Raw genomic sequence first — 21,086 nt, forward strand, 5'->3', positions numbered from 1 at the left:
ATACATAATTAGCAGACATAGTTATTCAACATTCCTACTTAATAACCCTTCCGAGAGGGCTCCGTCCTCCGCCGGGACCACCGAGGGAAGGAGGGGCCTTTTCCCTTCCGGCGCCCTTCCTTCCGCCTCTATGGTTCCTGGTTCCGGCGGAAGCGGCCGGTTGCGCATGCGCGTCTCCTTTGCCTCTGGCGACGGGCGGGCGAGGCGGTGAGTGAGGCGGGGGGGCCCGGAGCGGGAGGGGCCCAGCAGGCGCGGCGCCTCCCGAGGAGTCCCGGGCAGACTGCCGCTGGGCCTGGAGGCTCCGCGAGGAGCGCCGCCCCGGTGGTGCTGCGGAGGGAGGCTCAGCTGCGGCCCCGGCTCCGGGAGGCAGCTGGATGAGGCCCCTCGAGCCCGGCCAGAGCCACTCTGCCTGGTCGCCATCCCCTTTTATTGACTTTCAGTTTTATACACTTCAATAATTTTGCAATCATTTTAACATTTCAAAACTCGACTTCCTTCCCCCTCTTGATTTTCCTTAAATTTATTTTTAATGTTTTCTGCATATTCCAAATTAATTTACTCATTTATTCATCTACTTTAAATACATACTCTCTTAAAACTGCGGGTTATTACAGTAATCCAGGGACGCAGGTGGCGCTGTGGGTTAAAGCCTCAGCGCCTAGGACTTGCCGATCGAAAGGTCGGCGGTTCGAATCCCTGCGGCGGGGTGCGCTCCCGCTGCTCGGTCCCAGCACCTGCCAACCTAGCAGTTCGAAAGCACCTCCGGGTGCAAGTAGATAAATAGGGACCGCTTACCAGCGGGAAGGTAAACGGCGTTTCCGTGTGCGGCTCTGGCTCGCCAGAGCAGCGATGTCACGCTGGCCACGTGACCCGGAAGTGTCTCCGGACAGCGCTGGCCCCTGGCCTCTTAAGTGAGATGGGCGCACAACCCCAGAGTCTGTCAAGACTGGCCCGTACGGGCAGGGGTACCTTTACCTTTACCTTTACAGTAATCCTGCCAATGTTCTTATCTGTTTAGTTTGTTTGTAAATATTTAATAAATATTCAATAAACCATTTCTATTATTTTATAAAAAGTTTGTTATTTTGATTTATTTTTCTGGTAAGTTTCTCTATTTCTGCATATTCCATAAGTTTTTGAATCCATTCTTCTTTTGCTGGGACTTTCCATTTTTGGGCAAGCAACATTCTTGCCGCTGTAGTCTCATGAATAAATTTCTATACAGTTTGGGTTTGGGTAGTTCTGTCCCTATAATTCCCAAAAGGAAGGCTTCTGGGATTTTTTTACTAGTTTGTCATTTTAAACATCTTTTTCAGTTCATTATATATTGTATCCCAGTAAGCTTCAACCTTACTACAAGACAGCACATATGATAAAAAGAACCTGCCTGGTCGCCATGGCTAGCCTTACCACCCTCTGTGAGTTTGCCCAGTCCCCTCCGGAGGCCCTGCGAGTTAATAGCCACCGCTGCGTCCTGCGGGAGGGAGTTCTGTCACTTAACAATGTGCTTCCTTGGGTCTGTCCTGAATCTTCCAACGCGCACCTCACTTGTCATCATTATTATATTTCCTTGTTGCATTTAGGCACCACCTTTTCTTTCAAGAGCTCAAGCTGACCCCTCCTGGGTCCCCACAACAGCCCTGTGAGGTAAGCTGAGGCATTGACTCCCCCAAGGTCACCCAGTGAGCTTTATGGCTAGTTGGGGAATTCAAACCCTGATCTCCCAGGCCCTCATCTGACACTCTTACCAATGTCATGCGCTATGAGAGGGAGAAGAGCCTCTATTCACTTACTCCTATCTTGTCATACCTCTTGCTCACCTTTTCTCTTAATTAAAAAGTCCCAAAATCGGGGAGGCACACATACCCTTAATCATTTTATATTGGGGTAACTGTAGGAATAACCAGGAAGGAGAGTGGGCAGCAGCAAAGGTTAAGATTTTAGAGGAACCTGGAGCCAGGTTTAGGAGTAGAGGCAAGGTGGCTTGTGTGTGTGCCAGAAGACAGTATTTTGGGAGATGAGGGGCAGGCAGGGGATCACATATAGACACAGAGTGGGGAAAGGAATGGTCAGAGGGCGAGAGCTAGGTCAGGGAGCAGGTTGAGGGGTTGGGGAGTGTGCACAGGGAGCTTCCTGGGTTATTTCTTCATCTTCTGCTTCCTCTCCCCATACCTATGCCAGTTTCTTACTCCAACACGGCATCATGTCGCTGTCCCATTTGTACGGCAAAAATGACGCTGCTGCTGAGGACGATGTGGAGATGGAGAAATTTGAGATCACCGACTGGGACCTTCAGAATGAGTTCAATCCCAACCGGCAGCGCCACTGGCAGACCAAGGAGGAGGCCACCTATGGCATGTGGGCTGAGCACGATTCTGATGATGAGAGGCCCAGCTTTGGGGGCAAACGGTACTGGCCCCCCGAGGAAGTGATCGGGAATGTTGTGATTTGTGAGGCTGTTCTTGAAGGTTCTGCACCCCTGTTTCCAAACCCTTGATTAACACCTCCCTTGATTGTATATGTCAGCTTCTGATTTTGCGATATTAACTTGACAAGTAGCATAGATGTCTCTCAACAGTGAATTTAATCAGGAAAAAGCTATCTCATGTCTAAATGCATATCTGTAGACTACAGAAACATCTCTGAATAAATGTATTTTTTCTTAACCCAGGTCTAAAGATTACTCGGCGCCTGTTAACTTTATCAGTGCTGGGCTAAAGAAGCCAGCAGCTGATGAGATAACAGATGAAGATTCTGATGAGGATGAGAAGCCTCTGAAGCAGGAAGAAATCCCCAAAGAGTTTGTGCCAAAGAAGTTAAAGACAGTGAGTTCTTAGTTAATTGGGCCATAAATCACTGCATTTTAATTGTGGTTCTGGAGTGTCTTAAAGAACCTCAGGAAGCATTAACCGCAGCAGGAAGAACCACACAATCTGGATTTTGTTGGTGTGGAATGTGCACAGTCTCAACTATAAACACCCCAAATAAATGTCTGGACTGAGACACACCAGTGCTTTAGTAATAGAGCTGTCAGTAGAGCCAGGCACTGAATGAACTAGGACATGGGGTCAGCAAACTTTTTCAGCAGGGGGCCGGTCCACTGTCCCTCAGACCTTGTGGGGGGGGCAGATTTTTTTTTGGGGGGGGAGAATATGAATGAATTCCTATGCCCCCCAAATAACCCAGAGATGCATTTTAAATAAAAACACACATTCTACTCATGTAAAAACACCAGGCAGGCCCCACAAATAACCCAGAGATGAATTTTAAATAAAAGGACACATTCTACTCATGTAAAAACACGCTGATTCTTGGACCATCCGCCGGCCGGATTTAGAAGGCGATTGGGCCAGATCCAGCCCCTGGGCCTTAGTTTGCCTACCCATGAACTATGATATTTAATTCATCTTTTTGTGTGTGTTTTAACAGGGTGGCAATTTCAAACCGAGCCAGAAGGGCTTCATAGGAGGAACCAAATCTTTTATGGACTTTGGTAGCTGGGAGAGGCATACAAAAGGAATTGGGCAGAAACTTCTTCAAAAAATGGGCTATGTGCCTGGAAGGGGCCTTGGAAAGAATGCTCAAGGTATGGCCCAGCACCCCACTTGATTTGTTGTACAGGCTTTTAAGAAGACCCCAGGTAAACAAAAACCAAGTTGGTATCTGCCTTTCTTTCTCCTTCAAGCAGAATCAGCCTATCAGTTAATTTTGATCTGTATGTAAAACTGGCACAGAAATTGTAAACCAGCCTTGGCCAACCTGACCATCAGCTGTGCTGGCAGAGGCTGATGGGACTTGTAGTTAACACATCTGGAAGGCACCAGGTTGGGGAAGGCGTTAAACAGTGGCTACTTGCAAAGATTCTGGTTAACATGAAATGTCCAGATAGGAAAATTGCACTTCATCCAGGATGAACAGTAGGGGAAGCAGCAGCACTCCTTTCCCAGAGTGCCACAGGGCTAATTAACTGCCTGGCCCTTTAAGACCAAGAGATGCAACCCCATCAGCTCTTTTTGATGTGGGTGGGGAAATATATGGGGGGCAGGCTTTCTGAAAATAGAAGAGCCAACCAGGGCTCAAGCGCAGGGAATAGTAGAGCTGCTGCTGGGCTATTTTGCCTCCCTTTCCAGGCAGCTCTGATCGTTCTGTGTTCTTATATTTATTTCACTAACAGCTGTGAATTTTCTTAGGTATCATCAACCCTATTGAAGCTAAGCAGAGGAAAGGCAAGGCAGCCATAGGGGCGTATGGCTCTGAGCGAACCACACAGTCCTTGCAGGACTTCCCTGTTGTTGACTCAGACGAAGAGGCAGAGGAGGTATTCCCGCCCCCCTTTCCTTCTCCTCATTTCTCCCCCTCCCCCAACTCTCCTCATTGCCACATTTGGGGACCTGTGTGGAAGAAATGTAGTGATTTCTTACAATGGTGTTTACATCCTAACAAAAACTGCCTTCTGCATTTGACTGTTGTATCTGGCTCTGTGTGTGAGAGCAGCTGTGATCCCTACACTGCAGAGGGTTGTACTAGATGATGCTTTGGGTCCCTTCCAACTCTACAATTCTGTGATTCTTTCTTCCCTTGGCAAACGTTTAAACGGGGTACAAAGCAGTTCTTGGAACCTGGGTTGGCAGTTCATTTCTGTACACATAACAACTTATGTTGGCAGCTGGTAGGACTGAGAGAGTTAAAGCCTTGCTTTTTGCTTTCAGACATGTCCTGTAGAAGACCATATTGTGGACCAGAGCTAGGGTTGGTTGGTGCCTGTTGGCACAGACCTTTAAAAGAGTGAACCCCCCCTCCCCTCCCCTGGACATAGTCCACTGGCAATATTCCCTGCTCAGCCCCAGACCAAGGAAAGGGTTTGGTGCTCTGCAGTCCCCAGTGGAGTGTTTCCTCCTCCATCTTGCACTTCTCCCATCTCTTCTTTCATCCCAGGAGTTCCAGAAGGAGCTCAGCCAGTGGCGGAAGGACCCAGGTGGGGGCAAGAAGAAGCCAAAGTACACCTACAAGACTGTGGAGGAACTGAAAGCCAAAGGCCGGGCCGGGAAGCAACTGTCGGCACCTCAGAAGGAGCTGGCACAAGTGAAGGTGAGGCTGATTGTCCAAAGCAAGATGGGGCGGGTTTCAGAAAAACTTAGAAAGAGCCTGCTGGATAAGGCCAAGGGGGCCCCATGTAGTTCATCATCTTCTGACAGTGGCCAACCAGCTGCATGTGGGAAATCCACAAGCAAGGTCCAAGCATGAGAGCCCTCGCTCCTGCGGTTTCCAGAAACTGGTCTTTGGGAGCATTGCTGCCTTCAACAGTGGAGACACAGCAGAGCCGTCCTGGCTAGTAACTACTCAGAGCGCTCTCCTCCTGGCTCTTTCTCTGACCTTTGTCCTCAGCGAGGGGGAGCTTTGACTGGCTTGTAACAGGTCCCTCTGCTGAGGGAAATACAGAAGATGATGACTACCTCCAGGATGAGCCAAGGAAGCTTTTCTCCCAGGTTCAAGAGTTAGCTGTCTTTCTTTTTTCTTAATATTCCTCCATGATTGAGGCTGTAAGCAGATGACTGGCATGACCTATTCTGACCTGTTAGCTCTTGTGCCCTTTCATGCTGGCAAGTCCAAACCTGCCTCTGTATGTAATGCTTGAAAAGCAACAGAGAGCTCTGCTGCATTCTGGAACAATTGCCTGGCTTGATTTAAACTGGAAAGGGAAGTCAAGAGCCCACGTGCTCCCTAGAAGCCCAAATCCTTGACATACAGAAGTACAGCTCTTAAAAATGGTCGGTTGGCATTGGGTGTCTGTGGTTAATTTCATTATTGGCTCATGAGCCCTAGGGCTAAGTCCTGCCCTGTCCTCTGAAATAAGTGGTAGTCAGCCCTTGGGTTTCTCAGGAGAAGAGGGCAGTGGTGGAGCCAAGGTCACACTGGAGTAAGTGGGAGTGGAGAGACATGCCCTGACCCTTGTGAACCATTCCCTTGGAGCCTGCAGACGGTCCCATCACTGCAAATGGCAAAAAGTGTTGGGCTGTGCTGGGCTCGTTAGAAGATGCAATGTAATTCTGCAGTGTACCAAACTTAGGTTTGCATCTGGAATACGCAAGCTTTGGAATTTGAATTGACTGGACTTTGAAAGGTCGCCTACTACTCCAGCAGCCCAAATTGGCCCTCTGAAAAGTATTGTTTTACCCTCTTTGTATAGATTCTGCTCACCAGGATACCATGAAGCAGTACCTGCTGTTGGTTGAAAGTGGTCTTGTATCTTGTTGGGGGGTTTTCTGTTTGTTTTCTTGTTTGGAAGGTGATTGACATGACCGGCCGGGAGCAGAAAGTCTATTACAGCTACAGCCAGATCAGCCAGAAGCACAACATCCCTGACGACAACCCCCAGCTGCCTCCACCGCTGGGCAAGGACTCCAAGGCGCAGGCCTTCAGTCTGCCTGAACTGGAGCACAACCTGCAGCTCCTCATTGACCTGACGGAGCAGGAGATCATCCAGAATGACCGGCAGCTGCAGTACGAGAGGGACATGGTGGTCAACCTGACCCATGAGATCGACAAGATGGCGGAGGTCCTGGAGCGGGAGGAGGCAGACACGCGCAACCTCAGCGAGGTCCTGGAGCTGGTGGAGGAGTGTGAGAGGCGGATGCAGCCCAACTGCAAGGACCCCCTGACCCTGCCTGAGTGCGCCAGGATCTTTGAGACCCTCCAGGACAAATACTACGAAGAGTACCGGATGTCCGACCGCGTGGACCTTGCTGTGGTCATTGTCTTCCCTCTCGTCAAGGACTACTTCAAAAACTGGGACCCTCTGAAGGTGGGTGGTTCAGAGACCAGGAGCAGCAAAAGGGCCATGCCAATTGGGTGGCCAAACACCCACATTTGCTGGCAAAGCTCAGCTTCCCAAACCCCAATTTTCCTTCTGCCTATAAAGGGTTTCTTAATTACTTTTTTTTCTTGCTCTCCCTCCAATGAGTTTAGCAGGGGAGTGCAAACATTTTCATAGAATCATAGAATCATAGAGTTGGAAGAGATCACAAGGGCCATCGAGTCCAATCCCCTGCCAAGCAGGAAACACCATCAGAGCACTGAAGCATTTTATTCTTTTTATCCTCACAACCAGTGGCGGAGGAAGGGGTGTCATCACTGAGGTGGTGGGTGGGGGGACAAAATGACAAAAATACGAGATATATATATATATATATATATAATAAATAAATTAAAATAGAGCTCACTAAAGCTTTTACTTCAGTCAACAAATGTAAAGAAATGCGGCTGACACTGGGTGCCACACTGCAGGGGCCGGCATTACCATGGGGCCTGCAGTGTGCCTGAGCCACGTGTATTTCCTGGGAGTGAGGTGGTGGCTTGAGCGCCTGTAGGCTTGGCGCTGCCTGAAATGGCAGTGTGAGGCTTGCGTCTGCCCACTGCCTCTCCCTCAGCCTCCCTACAGCTGAAGGGGAGGCTGCGGAGAGGCTCCACGCAGCATGCCCTGCTCCCATGGGTGGCTCACCCCGCCCCCAGCTGCAGGATGTACGTGCCGCACCGGGCACCTATGCTGCTGCTCACAACAACCCTGTGAGGTAGGCCAGGCTGAGAGAGAGTGACTGGCGCATGGTCACCCTGTGAACTTTGTAGGTGCATCTCCCTAGCCAAGAGTCCTACACTCTGGCCATCACACCCCAAAAGCGTCCAGGGTGAGGAAGAACACCTTACCAAATAGAAAGCCTTCCAAATAAACCCAATATGCCATGCCAGCCTTGGGGAAAGAGCTGTCCCCTTTCTCCAAATAGGAGCTTGATTTTTTTCGTTTGACTCTCAGTTGCCTTGTACACCTAACACACTGCCTCTCCTCTCCTCTCCAGGATCAGATGTATGGCACTGATATCCTAGCCAAGTGGAAGAGCTTGCTGGAAAACGACCAGTTGCTGTCACACGGTGGGCAGGACCTTGCCTCGGATGCTTTTCACAGGTGAACATCTTAGCGTCTGTACAGGTTTGGCAGGGAAGTTTCTCTCCAAGGGAGGAAGAGCCCTTTGCTGGTCAAACAGGCCTGGCTAATCCAATTCCTTCCTTAATGCTGCGGGGAGGATTTTCTTAATACAGTGGTGCCCCGCAAGACGAACGCCTCGCAAGATGGAAAACCCTCTAGACGAAAGGGTTTTCCGTTTTGGAGGCACTTCGCAAAACGACTTTCCCTATGGGCTTCCTTCGCAAGATGAAAGCCCATAGGGAAATCTCCGGGACAGCGGGGAAGCGCAGCGCGTCTTCCCCACTGTCCTCGGACCTCCTCCGAAGGCTGGCGGTGGCGCGGAGAGACCTCCTCCCGCCGCCAGCCTTCGGATGGCTGTCCTGAAGACTTGCGGTGGGAGGAGGGTTTTCCTTCCCACCGCCAACTTTCAGAATGCTGTTCTGAATGTTGGCGTGGGGAGGAAAAACCCTCCTCCCACCGCAAGCCCTGGGAACAGAGGAGAAGTGCTGTGCGCCTTCCCCTCTGTTCCCATACCTGTCCTGAAGGTTTGCGGTGGGGAGAAAAGCCCTTCTCCGCACTGCCAGCCTGGCAAGCGGTCTCCATAGGAACGCATTAATTGACTTTCAGTGCATTCCTATGGGAAACCGTGCTTCGCAAGACAAAAAACTCGCAAGAAGAAAAAACTTGCGGAACGAATTAATTTTGTCTTGCGAGGCACCATTGTAATAATTATATATTGCACCTATTAGTTGCTTTTTTATAGATACAAAAATAACTGAAAGTGCTTTACAAAAAAAGGGAGCACATAAATTTAAGCCAACACGCATTCATAATTATAAAAAGGCATTGAAGCAGGCCACATATATCAAAACCCTCCAAATTAAAGGCTGAAGGCCTGATGGAAAAAAAGTGTTTTTGCCTGGCACTTAAAAATACTGTAGATACAGGCAACTCCCACTATGTTGTCCAGTGCCAAACCTGGAAGTGACCCAAAAATGTCATAAAAGATGTCACTAACAGGGCAGGGTGGAGGGCTGCGGCGGCGGAACAGGGTGTTTCAATTACAGTTTCATGCAAGCACACAATGACCCGGAACACAACCCCCACGCAACTGGGGAGACAATTCCATAAATGGGGAGCTACCACTGAGAATGGTACCCTTCATGCCTCCCTCAGAGGGAACACATGGAGAAGGGCCTCGGATGACTAACCCAGGCTCCAGGTTGGTTCATGCGGGGGGGGGGGGGGGAGGTGGTGCTTGAGTTATTGGGGTCCTGAGCCACGAAAGGTTTCATAGGTCAAAGCCAGCACCTTGAATTGAGCCCAGAAGTGAATTGCAAGCCAGTTGTGCCAGAAGTGGTATTATGTGGTTCAGACTACCCCTGCATTGGTCAATAAAATTTTATTTCTCAATTTTTCAAATTTTATAAGCATCAGTTAAAAAGAAAAGCAAAACAATAAACTTATCCCCTTGGACTTCCCTTCCCCCCCCCTTTTGTGGACCGTTATATTATAGTTTCTCCCCCTGCATCTCCTTAATAATTCCAATTTTTACTAAATCTTTACTGCGCTGGTCAATAAGCTGGCTGTTGACTTCTGCACCAGCTGCAGTTTCCAAATTGTCTTCAAAGGCAGCTCCACACATCATGCATTGCAGCAATCTAACCTGAAGGTGACCATAGCATAGGCTTCATCCCTGACGTCAGCCTTGCAGGCTGGGTCTGATGGGAGCTGGGAGTCCAGCAAAAGCTTTGGAGCAGCCCATGCACCTCCTTTCTCTGGCTATATTGTAGTAACACGTAGGCTTGAAATGCAAAAGCTGATGATGTGGAAAAGCATTTTGCTGCCTATATACCATTGAGTCCATCAAACTTGCTCAGGCATGTGTACCTCACGAGAGAGAGATTTCAGACTTGCCCTAAGCCCAAGAGAGAAGCTGGGAAAGGAGGTTTTGAAGACACAGTAGCTGCATTTGCATTGTCCATCAGAAGGAAATCTCTTAAAGCACCCCTAGTTCCTACTGAAGAAGCAAAGCGTGGTTTGGATCTGCCCCTGGCCCCGCTCAATTGAGATTTTTAATCCTTCAGGTTGATGTGGGAGACTTGGATGCCGTACGTGCGGAACGTGGTAGCACAGTGGCAGCCCCGGAATTGCATCCCGATGGTGGACTTCCTTGACAGCTGGGGGCACATCATTCCTGTTTGGATACTAGACAACATTCTGGACCAGCTGATCTGCCCCAAGTTGCAGAAAGAGGTAGACGAGGGGCTCTTGGGGCTCCTCTCAGGCACACTGGGCGTTGAAGTTTCAGCAGGGCTTGTTGCGTGGGGCAGGAGGCTTAACCAGAAAGCCCTTGTTGTGAAGGCAGCGTGGTGTAGAGGTTAGAACAGGGGTCAGCAACCTTTTTCAGCCATGGGCTGTCCCTCAGACCATGTGGTGGGCTGGACTATATTTTTTGGGGAAAAATATGAACGAATTCCTATGCCCCACAAATAACCCAGAGATGCATTTTAAATAAAAGCACACATTCTACTCATGTAAAAACACCAGGCAGGCCCCACAAATAACCCAGAGATGAATTTTAAATAAAAGGACACATTCTACTCATGTAAAAACACCAGGCAAGCCCCACAAATAACCCAGAGATGAATTTAAAATAAAAGGACACACTCTACTCATGTAAAAACACGCTGATTCCCAGACCATCTGTGGGCTGGATTGAGAAGACGATTGGGCCGCATCCGGCCCCCGGGCCCTAGGTTGCCTACCCTTGGGTTAGAGGAACAGACTAGAGCCTGGGAGACCCGGGTTCCAATCCCTATATGGCTGCAAAGCTCACTGGGTGACCTTGTACCAGTCACTGCCTCTCAGTCTGCCTACCTCACAGGATTGGTGTGAGGGATTAAATGAGGGAGGAAAGAACTACATATGCCACCTTGAGCTCCTTGGAGAAAAAGGTGGGATAGAAAAGCAGTAAGTTAATGCCTCTGGGTGTCCCATAAGGCTTACTGCTGCTCTTGCTTCAAGGTGGAAAGCTGGAATCCCCTGACGGACACGGTCCCCATCCACTCGTGGATCCACCCCTGGCTGCCCTTAATGCACACCCGGCTCGAACCACTCTACTCGCCCATCCGCAACAAGCTGTCCAACGCCCTCCAGAAATGGCACCCCAGCGACTCCTCGGCCAAGCTGATCCTGCAGCCCTGGAAGGAGGTCTTCACCCCGGGGTCCTGGGAGGCCTTCATGATCAAGAACATTGTGCCCAAGCTGGGTGAGTTGGTCCCCCCAGGGCTGCCTTTGCAGCAGACCAGGAGGCGGGCGACTGGGGTTGGAGGCCTTGCAGGAAGCAGCCTTCTTCTAAAACAGACCACAGGTCCATTTAGCTCTGCATTAGCTACACACACAGTGACTGGCTCTCCGGGATTTCTGGCAAGGCACATTCCCTGTCCTGCGTGGAGACAGCGACACGGGTTGAACCTGGACCTTCTTGCATGCAGAATGGGTGCCCTGCCTCTCAAGAAACCCTTCTGGGGTTAAGGAAGCAGGACTGTCCCACAGAAGCACATGCAAGAGGGGCAGGGACCAAAGCGTGGGCATGCAGAATTTGCATGTGCCTTAAACTCACTTTAATTCTTGCTGATCCAATGATTTGGGTTTGTTTGTTTGTTTGGTAGGTAGGGTGTTGGTTTGAGGCAGGGTGGATAGTGGGGTCAGGCAGGTAGCAGCCTCCGGAGCTGATTTTGGCTCTGGAACACTTTTCCTATTGGCTTGCTGTCTTGCTGAGTTACAAATTAAAAAAATTCCTTCCAGTAGCACCTTAGAGACCAACTAAGTTTGTTCTTGGTATGAGCTTTCGTGTGCATGCACACTTCTTCAGATACACTGAAACAGAAGTCACCAGACCCTTATATATAGTGAGAGGGTGGGGAGGGGTATTACTCAGAAGGGTGGTGGAATGGGTGAACCCTCCCCAGCCTCTCACTATATATAAGGGTCTGGTGACTTCTGTTTCAGTGTATCTGAAGAAGCGTGCATGCACACGAAAGCTCATACCAATAACAAACTTAGTTGGTCTCTAAGGTGCTACTGGAAGGAATTTTTTAAATTTGTTTCTATTGCTGAGTTACGTGAAACTGATATGGGGTAGGAAGTACAGGGTTGATGCTTTGCAGCTGCCAGCTATACTCCATCCCATTCTCCCTATTTGGGCTGCTCTTGGGGGCAGAAAATGTTTGGGGTTGGAGTCAGCGCAATGTTTTCACCAGTGTAGGAATCTAGGGCAGCCACCTCCAATCTGGCACTTCCCATTGTCCTCAGTCACTACGATTGTACAGTAGTGGGGCAGATTGAAAGTGCTTGGCTGGGGAAGGCTGGTCCAGCTGATGATCCGTGGCAGAGCTCAGGGGGAAGTGTATCCAAGTGAGGAAGGAACAGGGAGTTCAGCAGTTGCTCTCTTATAGATTGAAAGAGCTTTTGGGATCCTCACTAGAGAAAGTTGTTTCTGAAGTGAAGGACATGAGGCAGGAGTTGATAATGCAGGTGAGCTGCGCACAAGTGAGCTGCATGCAAGCTGCCGGCCAGCTCTGTGGAGGCTCCTTTTATTGATACAAATATGCAAACCCAGGCAGATACATTTTGGGCTGTGACCTTTATACTTCTTCCAGTCCCGAGCTCGTGGTGTGGTACAAAGTTATTTTGGCACCTGTTTCCACCGCGTCATTTTCCCCTTGCACAGTGTATGACGAAGGAGACAAAGGTCTCAGAGACAAAGGTCACAGACAGGACACCGCAGACTACTGAGATCACAAAAGGTTAGACAGAGGGCATGATGTTCAGACAGCTGTGGCTTTGTCTGTGAGGGGGAGTGTGCTCCACACCCCAAGGTCACGCATGCAGGCAGGCTGAGGCTGCCTGCGGGTGGGGAGTGTGCTCCGGACTGAGCGATCTTCCCTACAAAGTTTATCTTGGTTGCAGCTTGGCTGGTTTCCCTGAGGGGAGAACATCAACAATTTGGGGGGGGGGGCATGTGCAAAGAAGTCCCTCTGCTCTCTAGGCTGAGCTGGTTTAAGCTTGCTGTCGTCTCCACATTCCTCCACAGGCTTGTGTCTGAACGAGCTGATGATCAATCCCCACCAGCAGCACATGGACTCCTTCTTCTGGGTGATGGACTGGGAAGGGATGATCTCTGTCTCTAGCCTTGTGGGGATCCTGGAGAAGCACTTCTTCCCCAAGTGGTTGCAGGTGTGTGACTCCAGCAGTGTCCGGCTGGGTCCAGCCACACTTTTCCTTAGGGACATCTGAGGTTGCCACAAACAGCAGTGTTGGGTTTTGTGAACTCGCATTCAGTTCAGCTTTTGCTTAAGGGTTGCTCCAGGGAAGAGGCAGTAAGGAATCCCCACCCTGCCCCCGGTACCCCTGCTGAAATGGACTGGAGCCCTGCAGCTTGACAGGCTCACCTGATTTATCTGTTTGCCACAAAACTTTTATTATGGCTGTTCTTAGAACAACAACAAAAGTGCAAAGTCCTCTCTCAAAGGCAGATCTTCACCCATGTCTCATACAGAAGGGGGTGCCCCCTCAGCTCTCACCTGGAAGCTTCCTTTTCTTCTCCCAGCCTCCCACCCTGGGAGCTCTTCCTTTCCTTGCCTCTTACACAGGGTCTTTCACCAGCCAGCCATCACCTTCGTGTACATACAGTCCAGAGTAGAGGACCAGAGAGATGTGATAACCAAGATTTACAACTCAGTTATCATTAATCACCACATAATTATCTCTGTCGAGGGACAGTTGACAAGAAACGTCTTGTGTGCCATCTTTCCTCCCTTTCCCTTCCTGCTCATCTGATCTCTCTGGACCTGCTTGGTTTTCTGGCTTCTCTGCTAGCAGGGGTGGATTGGTGTTGCTGGAACTTGTTTTTTTTCCTTTTGACCAGCGCCCCTCTTTACAGTTCCATGTGAGCTGCCAGACTTCAGCAGGGGCTTTGCTGGCCCTCTCCTTTGGAAGTTGGGTGGCTTCTGGTTTTCCCTTGAAATACTTGTCCCTGGATCAGAAATGCATCAGACGCTGCTTCCTCATGAGCCTGTCCCGTCCGCAGCCCAAGTAAAGCCTTGAGTCCCTGATCTGTGAGCTCTGCCTTGGGGGGTGGGGTGGGTTGCTTGTGGTCTCCCTGCTGCTGACCCTCCTCCTCCTGCAGGTGTTGTGCTCCTGGCTCAGCAACAACCCCAATTACGAAGAGATCACCAAGTGGTACCTGGGCTGGAAGTCGATGTTCTCCGACCAGGTGCTGGCCCATCCCTCCATCAAGGAAAAATTCAACGAGGCTCTGGACATCATGAACAGAGCGGTCTCTTCCAGTGTCGGTGCGTGAGTGATGGTTGCCAACACAAATGTTGCATTGGCTGGGCAGTGAAGTAATTCAAGGATCATCATTGGAAACAGTCGCTCAAAACAATAGTGTCCCTTTTCATAGAGGAGGGAAATTGAAGAGACTGAGGCTGCAGAGCCCTGTAGAAGGGCCACGATTTTCACCAGCCTCAAGCGGCCATTGGGGAGGGTGGTAGTCCACATATGGAGATCACCATTTGGGCTACCTTTGCTTTGCACACTTAAAGGTAAAGGTAAAGGTACCCCTGCCCGTATGGGCCAGTCTTGACAGACTCTGGGGTTGTGCGCCCATCTCACTTAAGAGGCCAGGGGCCAGCGCTGTCCGGAGACACTTCCGGGTCACGTGGCCAGCGTGACATCGCTGCTCTGGCCAGAGCCAGAGCCAGAGCTGCACACGGAAACGCCGTTTACCTTCCCGCTGGTAAGCGGTCCCTATTTATCTACTTGCACCCGGAGGTGCTTTCGAACTGCTAGGTTGGCAGGCGCTTTGCACACTTACTCGTGAGTAAATCCCACTGAATCCAAGGGGTCGTCCTTCTGAAGAGACACACATAGAATTGCACTATGAGCTCCCATGTTTCTTATAGTCCTTTCCAGCTCTCCAGAGCAGTTGGTTCTCCTCTTCCTCTTTGCCCCAATTTCAGAAGGTCTGCTATTCCTTACCTCGTCAAAATCAGCACAGGGGGAGAAGAAACAGGGACTGCACTGACAGCGTATAGTTTATTAAACTATGGAACTTGTTCCCCCAGGAGGCCCCCAACTTGGATGGCTTTCAAGGAGGATTAGGCAGGTTCATGGAGGAGGAAGGGGCTATCAAAGGCTACCAGCCAGGATGTCTGTGCTCAGTTTCCCCTGTCAGAGTCAGTGATGCTTCTGAATACCAGTTGCTAGAAGCCACAGGAGGGAGAGGGCTCTTGTGCACGGGTTCTGCTTGCGGGTTTCCCGCTGGGGCATCTGGTTGGCCACCGAGAACACAGGATGCTGGACCAGATGGGCCCACTTGGGCCTGATCCAGCTGAGGGCTCCTCTTCTGCTTTTTGTCCCCTCGCTCCACCTTTCCAGCTCATTGGGCAGCCTTGCAGGCTGTGTGGCCCCCTGTGTCCTCTTACCTTGGGCTCTGGCTGTGTGCTAGGAGGGCCTGTGCAGAGCACAGGCTGCAAAAATTTGCCAGCTGCCATCTCAAATCTCTCCCTTTGCTCCTCTGCCAGGTGGCTACATGCAGCCTGGGGCCCGCGAGAACATTGCCTACCTCACACACACAGAGCGCCGGAAGGACTTCCAGTATGAGGCAATGCAGGAGCGCCGGGAGGCTGAGAACATGGCGCAGCGCGGGATCGGCATGGCCGCAGGCTCTGTGCCCATGAATTTCAAGGACCTCATCCAGACCAAGGCGGAGGAGCACAACATCGTCTTCATGCCAGTCATTGGAAAACGGCATGAAGGGAAGCAGCTCTACACTTTTGGCCGCATCGTCATCTACATTGACCGGGGTGTGGTCTTTGTGCAGGGGGAGAAGACCTGGGTCCCCACCTCCCTGCAGAGCCTCATCGACATGGCAAAGTGAGGACAAGGTGCTGGGACTCAGGGGGCACAGCACTGCCATGCAGGCTGCCTTGCCTCATTCACTGGGGACCGGGAGGTGCAGGAAGGCAGTCCCTGAGCGGGAGCTGCCCCAGTGCGTGTGGGTTGAGGGCTATGCTGAAACTCTCCTGCCAGGCTGCAGAAAGACCAGTGCAAACCAAGTGCATCTAATGTTGTGAGGTGTCTAGTCCCCTGTATCTAGGGCTGGGGGCCAAGTACCATAACCACTAAATCTGATTGGAAGCACCTCCACCCTTTGCTCAGCCTTAGTCCACCTGAGCTTCCAATCAGTGCATCTAGAAAATGCTGACGCCCTGAATAAAAATGTCAACTTTTTTTTTTGAGCTCTGTATTGAGATGCAGCAGCTAGAGTGAGACAGTAGTTCCAAGTGTGAGATCACAGCACTGTTGGTGCAGTTTGACCTGGCAGGAGTCAGGGCTTGCTCACAATGTTGAACAGGGGAGGAGGTAACTGGCAATAAGAAATGACCACAAAAGTTCAATGTGTGTTGCTTTTAATTAAAAACATTATTAGAAATACAAGGTTTGTGGAGAAATTTGGTTTTCTAAGAAGTTGCTGCCTTAATTGTGAAGCAGCAGTTGGGAGTGTGAATGGCTCTCACCCTTAATGAGGGAGCCCAGTCCTACTGGGCAGCTTGCCTAGCACCACCAGATCTCTGCCCCTTTTTCCATCCCATGAGGAAACTCTCATAGGAGGTACCAGACCAGAGTTGAACAGAGATTGTGGTGATGCTTGGGTTTGCCCCATTGATCCTCCCAAGCTCTGCCGCTCAGTGAACAAGCGAGAGAGAGACAAGGAGAGCTTTGGGATCTTGTGCATGCTGCGCATGCCTCATTTGTCCCATGGAGATGCCATAGAGCAACACACAAACAGACAGTGTGGCTAGTCATCTGCTTTAGGGTGGGGTGTGTGTGTGACATTAACATGAACATGAACTCTTTGCAACACCAGAAGTAACTCAAGCCCCTCTCCAAAGAAGGAAACCCAAACCCAGCCCTGCACCTCCAGTCCATAGCCTCTGGAAATGAATTTCATTTCTTGTTTCTGATGATCTCTGGCTGATCCTCATCTGGGTAAACTGGCTCCTCCTGAAGCTTCCAGATCTCTGGGGGAAGGTCCCTCAGTTTCTCCAGAGGAAAGCAGTGGACAGAGGTGTCATTAAATATGTCCAAGTATTGAGGGTGAGAAGGAAGGGCTTCTTCATCTGTTGCTATTAAAACCTAGAAATGGTCAAGCACAGCAAAGAGGCAGTTAATGGGGGCGACTTGGCTGCTGAACTGGCCCTTGAGAAAGGAGGAGAGCAACAGGCTCAGATCCACAGCTAGCCACGTGCCACATTTATGAAAGCCCCTGCAGCAGATATTTTGACTCAGAATTCATCCCCTATGGCTGGGGAACCTGTGGTCCTCTGTTGTCATCACCTGACATATCCCTCCAGGATGGAAATTGGAAATCCAGTCTGAGGGGTGACAGGTCCTTAGCTTTTCCATTACCTATCTTAACCACTGATCTCAGTATTTGTGTGGCATGCTTTCAAGTTTTACAGTGCCCAATAAGACTAAAATGGATGTGCAGATTCCAAAGCCAGCTCACATCAAAGGCTACCCAAGCAATCCAGCAGGTTCCGTGTCTGCTGGGTGCAGAGCAGCTCCACTCTTGTGTAAGAGCTCTGCAGCGCCCTGACTCACCAGATGCCTGTTTTCCACTGAGTGGGGCTTGATAGAAGGGCAGCCTCAGTCAGCTTGTTTTATGAGGGAGTTAGAGAGTTGCCTTTGAAGCTGGGTGCTCAGCTCTTGGAAGACTTTTATAAGCCCAGCAAAAGCAAAGCTGCTTAGAACACAGCCAAGCAGGAATAAGGGAGAAGAGTTGGTAAGTGGGAATCCCACCCCCCTGTTAGGAGCTGACGCATTAAGGGCTTCTGCTGGATGGTGAACAGTCGCTGTTATTCAAGCAACAAAGCCTTACCTTTGCAATGTAACTGTAGTCCTTTTGGAATATCCTGCTCAGCACCCTAGGAGCAAAGGGCATTAGAAATCATTGGCAGTTGCAACAAAGGCAACACCACGGCCTACTAAGCAGAGGGTGCTGCTAAGCTAAGAACATCCAAAGCGTTTGTGGGTCTGGCCAACAGCTCATCTAATCCAGCATCCTGTTCCCACATGTCTGTGAGAAACTTGCAAGCCAGTTGAGCATAAGAGCGCTCTCTTGTGGGGAGAAGCAGCCCTCCCTCCAACTGCGGAGGCAGAGCAAAGCCTTCCCCATTCTGTGTGTGGTTAAATGCCTTCAGAGACTACCATACTTGCAAAAATTCTTAGGAAATCACTGCAAAAAGGAGTTGAATTTTCAAAACCCAGATTTTCCTGGGAAGAGAAGTGGAAAATGCCAATTCTGTTTTTGTATAGACACTGGGCAGCAGCAGCAGCCAAGAGGCCCAGCCCTGCCTCCTCTTGGGCTGGGTGATGCAGAAGGGCTCCCTACCTGTCTTCAATGCCCTTGAAGCTGTTCCCTATGATGACCGTTTTGGAAAGTGCCTCTATAGACCAGTTGCTCCAGAGCAGGTTGTTATAGAGAGCTTTTCCGCAGTGGACCATGTAGAAGATGGTAGGATTGTGGATGCAGTGTTTTCCCTCCTGGATGCAAGGAAGAGGGGTGTTATCCTGCAACAACTGCAACCAACCCCCACCCCACAAGAGCTAAAGGAGTTAAACAGCTGTGAACTTTTGGTATCAATCATTTTGAGAAAGGCCACAGTCCTCAGCTGTCTGTGTTTTGATCCCTGGGCACGTTTCTCCCTGAGTTCGTGCTCCTCTCTTCCTGGAGCTCACCTCATTCTCCAGGAGCACCGTGAGCCCAAGATGGGCAAGGACTTTGATTTCCAGCGTGGAAAAGACAGGGTCAAATATGTAACACAGATCTTCAGGGATCTGCAAGGGGAGAGAGGGAATGTTGCCTGTGTGCTTCTGGCGAGCTTTGCTCCCAAGTCCGCCACAGCTGTGACCCTCACCTTCAGCTCCTCAAGCAGCAGCAGGAGGAAGGCCAGCTGGTATCGCGCTTGAACGCAAGAGGAGAAGTTCCCAATGCCATAACACACACACTGCAAGTCCTGGGCTCTGCTGCGGCTGGGCTCCTGCAGCTGGGAGCTGGGCTCAAGAACTGACTCAGCTGGTGGTGTGAGCTGCAGCTTCTCAAAGGCAGAGAGGGCTTTCTCCACGGAAGGTCTGGTTACCCCCTTCCCTGCTGCTGGGTGTTTGGGGAGGGATTTTAAGATGGTTCCTGAGCAATGAAAGAGGGTGCAATATAGACTAATGCCACTTCAGCATCTTGCCTCCCCACCACATTCACCCCTGGATAGATTTGCTTACAAACAGGCACAAATCCAAGGCTGTAGCTACAAAATAAAAATCCAAGGTCTCTCTTGAGATGCAAGACTTACCAAAGCTTGAATCCCAGAATTCTGAGCTCTGCAGTTCTGAACTGTCACAGAAAGGCAGGGAGAAGAGGAAGAAGTTATGTTACAGAAGGTGGGATTTAGGGCTGGAAGGATCTTGTGGGATCAGCAGGCTGGACTAGCTGGACCCTTGGTCTGATCCAGTAAGCCTCTTTATGATGATTTTGAGGATACTAGCAGACTTATCAGGATTTAATCCCAGAACCTGATTTAAATGCAAGTGGATATGTGAAGTAATAAGGGAGCAGCATCCTTGAGCATACACAGAGTTCCCTGTTGGCCAACTGCTGCCAAATTGCCAACCCACACGTAACTTAAAAGTGTTAAGTTGCTACTGGACAATCATATATATATATATATATATATATATATATATATATATATATATATATAATTTCTACTGCAAATTAGAACCGTTTACAGACCAGTTCTGCAGCTAGTTTGGACTACAGTTCCCATCAGCTGCAGCTATCACCAGTGGCGTAGTGTGGGGGGTTCAGGGGGGGCCCGGCCGCACCGGGCGCAACATCTGGGGGTTAGGGTTAGGGATAGGGTTAGGGGGCGCAAATCCAGGGTTAGGGGGCGCAAATTACTTGCCTTGCCCCGGGTGCTGACAACCCACGCTATGCCACTGGCTATCACAGCTGTGATACTGCGAGTGATGGAAAGACAATAATGCTGGCTGAGGATAATGTGAATTGTAGTCCAAAACATCTGAGGGAACCAGCTCCACGAAGACCGACAGACCAAGGCGTCATTTCCAACAGCAGCCAGTCAGATACTTCAAGGAGGCCCCTTCACAGCTATGAGCCTTTGGGAAGCTCAGAAGCAGAGCAGGAATGCGGCACATTTTCCCTGGGATTTGCCCTGCAGCAGCTGGGCATTCAGAGGTAGTCTGCTCTGCCCAGGGGGAACCTCAGGCCCGCCTTGAAGCTGCATGTGGCCCTCTTGGCAAGCCGGGGCCGCCCCCTCCCCCGCGGGCGAAAATGCCCCGATTACCCTCCTGCTGGGCTCTCCGACTCTGGCTGGAGTGCCGTCTCGGAAGTCCCAAGTCACGCCCACTGGCCCCGCCCGCTCCTGGCATGTGGCCCCCGAAAGCCCGCCCACGACGCAGCGCGCCCCCCTGCTCCCCCGAGAAGGGTTTCCCCCGGAAGCCTCCCGGCGGCCCGCGCGTGATTTGCCTCCCGCAGCTGCCCCTCGGGGTAGACTGCCCCTGCCCAAGGAGGATCCACGGCCCCTCACCACGCCTCCCGCAGCCGCCGCCTCTGCCTTTCTCCCGCGTCCTCGGGGCTCTCGGCCTCTCCGCCGCCCCGCTCCTCTCTCCGCCGCCGCCGCCGCCGCCGCCGCCTCCTGCTCCCTCCCGGGGCGTCCCAGCCTTCGCCCGCTCGGCAGCGCTCCATGCAAAGCCAGGGGCGAGAGTCCCTCCGCGGCCCCCGGAAAGCGCGTGGCAGACACACCACTTCCGTTACCCTCACCCACTCGGCAGCCGCCATCTGCGGGGCAGTAGCGACGCTACGACCGCGACTCCGCAACTAACGCTGCACAATATTGGGCTGGGAGGGCTCGGAGTTGGAGCCCGGGCAGAGGCAGCCCTTGGAGTGTCTCCGAGGGCGCTTCTCTTTGGCCCGTTCATTCCCTTTCTCCTCCGATCCGGTTCGATCGCAAACCGGATGTGTTTATTGCGCATTTCGCCC

The 21,086-nt window shown here is 51.0% G+C and overlaps 2 protein-coding genes across 3 annotated transcripts; one reads left to right on the top strand and one right to left on the bottom strand.

Annotated features, from left to right (window-relative positions):
* The first annotated feature begins 136 nt into the window (after window positions 1-136).
* On the top strand, window positions 137-16,465 carry TFIP11 (tuftelin interacting protein 11). Of its 2 annotated transcripts, XM_079957760.1 has the most exons (14): window positions 137-207; window positions 1,584-1,647; window positions 2,182-2,409; window positions 2,672-2,825; window positions 3,430-3,586; window positions 4,191-4,318; window positions 4,936-5,088; window positions 6,287-6,802; window positions 7,851-7,957; window positions 10,045-10,213; window positions 10,985-11,228; window positions 13,056-13,198; window positions 14,151-14,316; window positions 15,550-16,465. In XM_079957760.1, exons 3-14 carry the CDS (start codon window positions 2,204-2,206, stop codon window positions 15,903-15,905), a joined length of 2,499 nt encoding a protein of 832 aa, XP_079813886.1. In that variant the 5' UTR covers window positions 137-207; window positions 1,584-1,647; window positions 2,182-2,203; the 3' UTR covers window positions 15,906-16,465. The 2 variants fall into 2 exon arrangements, with proteins under 2 accessions (XP_079813886.1, XP_079813885.1); XM_079957759.1 differs by lacking the exon at window positions 137-207 and having other exon boundaries at window positions 1,068-1,647.
* SRRD (SRR1 domain containing) lies at window positions 16,421-20,900 on the bottom strand. The gene is given in 8 exon segments (XM_079957807.1): window positions 16,421-17,164; window positions 17,910-17,955; window positions 18,423-18,574; window positions 18,770-18,868; window positions 18,949-19,217; window positions 19,378-19,413; window positions 20,635-20,810; window positions 20,812-20,900. Coding segments are annotated over 8 exon segments (1,041 nt in total). The 5' UTR covers window positions 20,886-20,900; the 3' UTR covers window positions 16,421-16,975.
* Between the last annotated feature and the right edge of the window lie 186 nt (window positions 20,901-21,086).

This window comes from Podarcis cretensis, assembly GCF_951804945.1.
Source record: "Podarcis cretensis genome assembly, chromosome: 16".
NCBI lineage: Eukaryota > Metazoa > Chordata > Lepidosauria > Squamata > Lacertidae > Podarcis > Podarcis cretensis.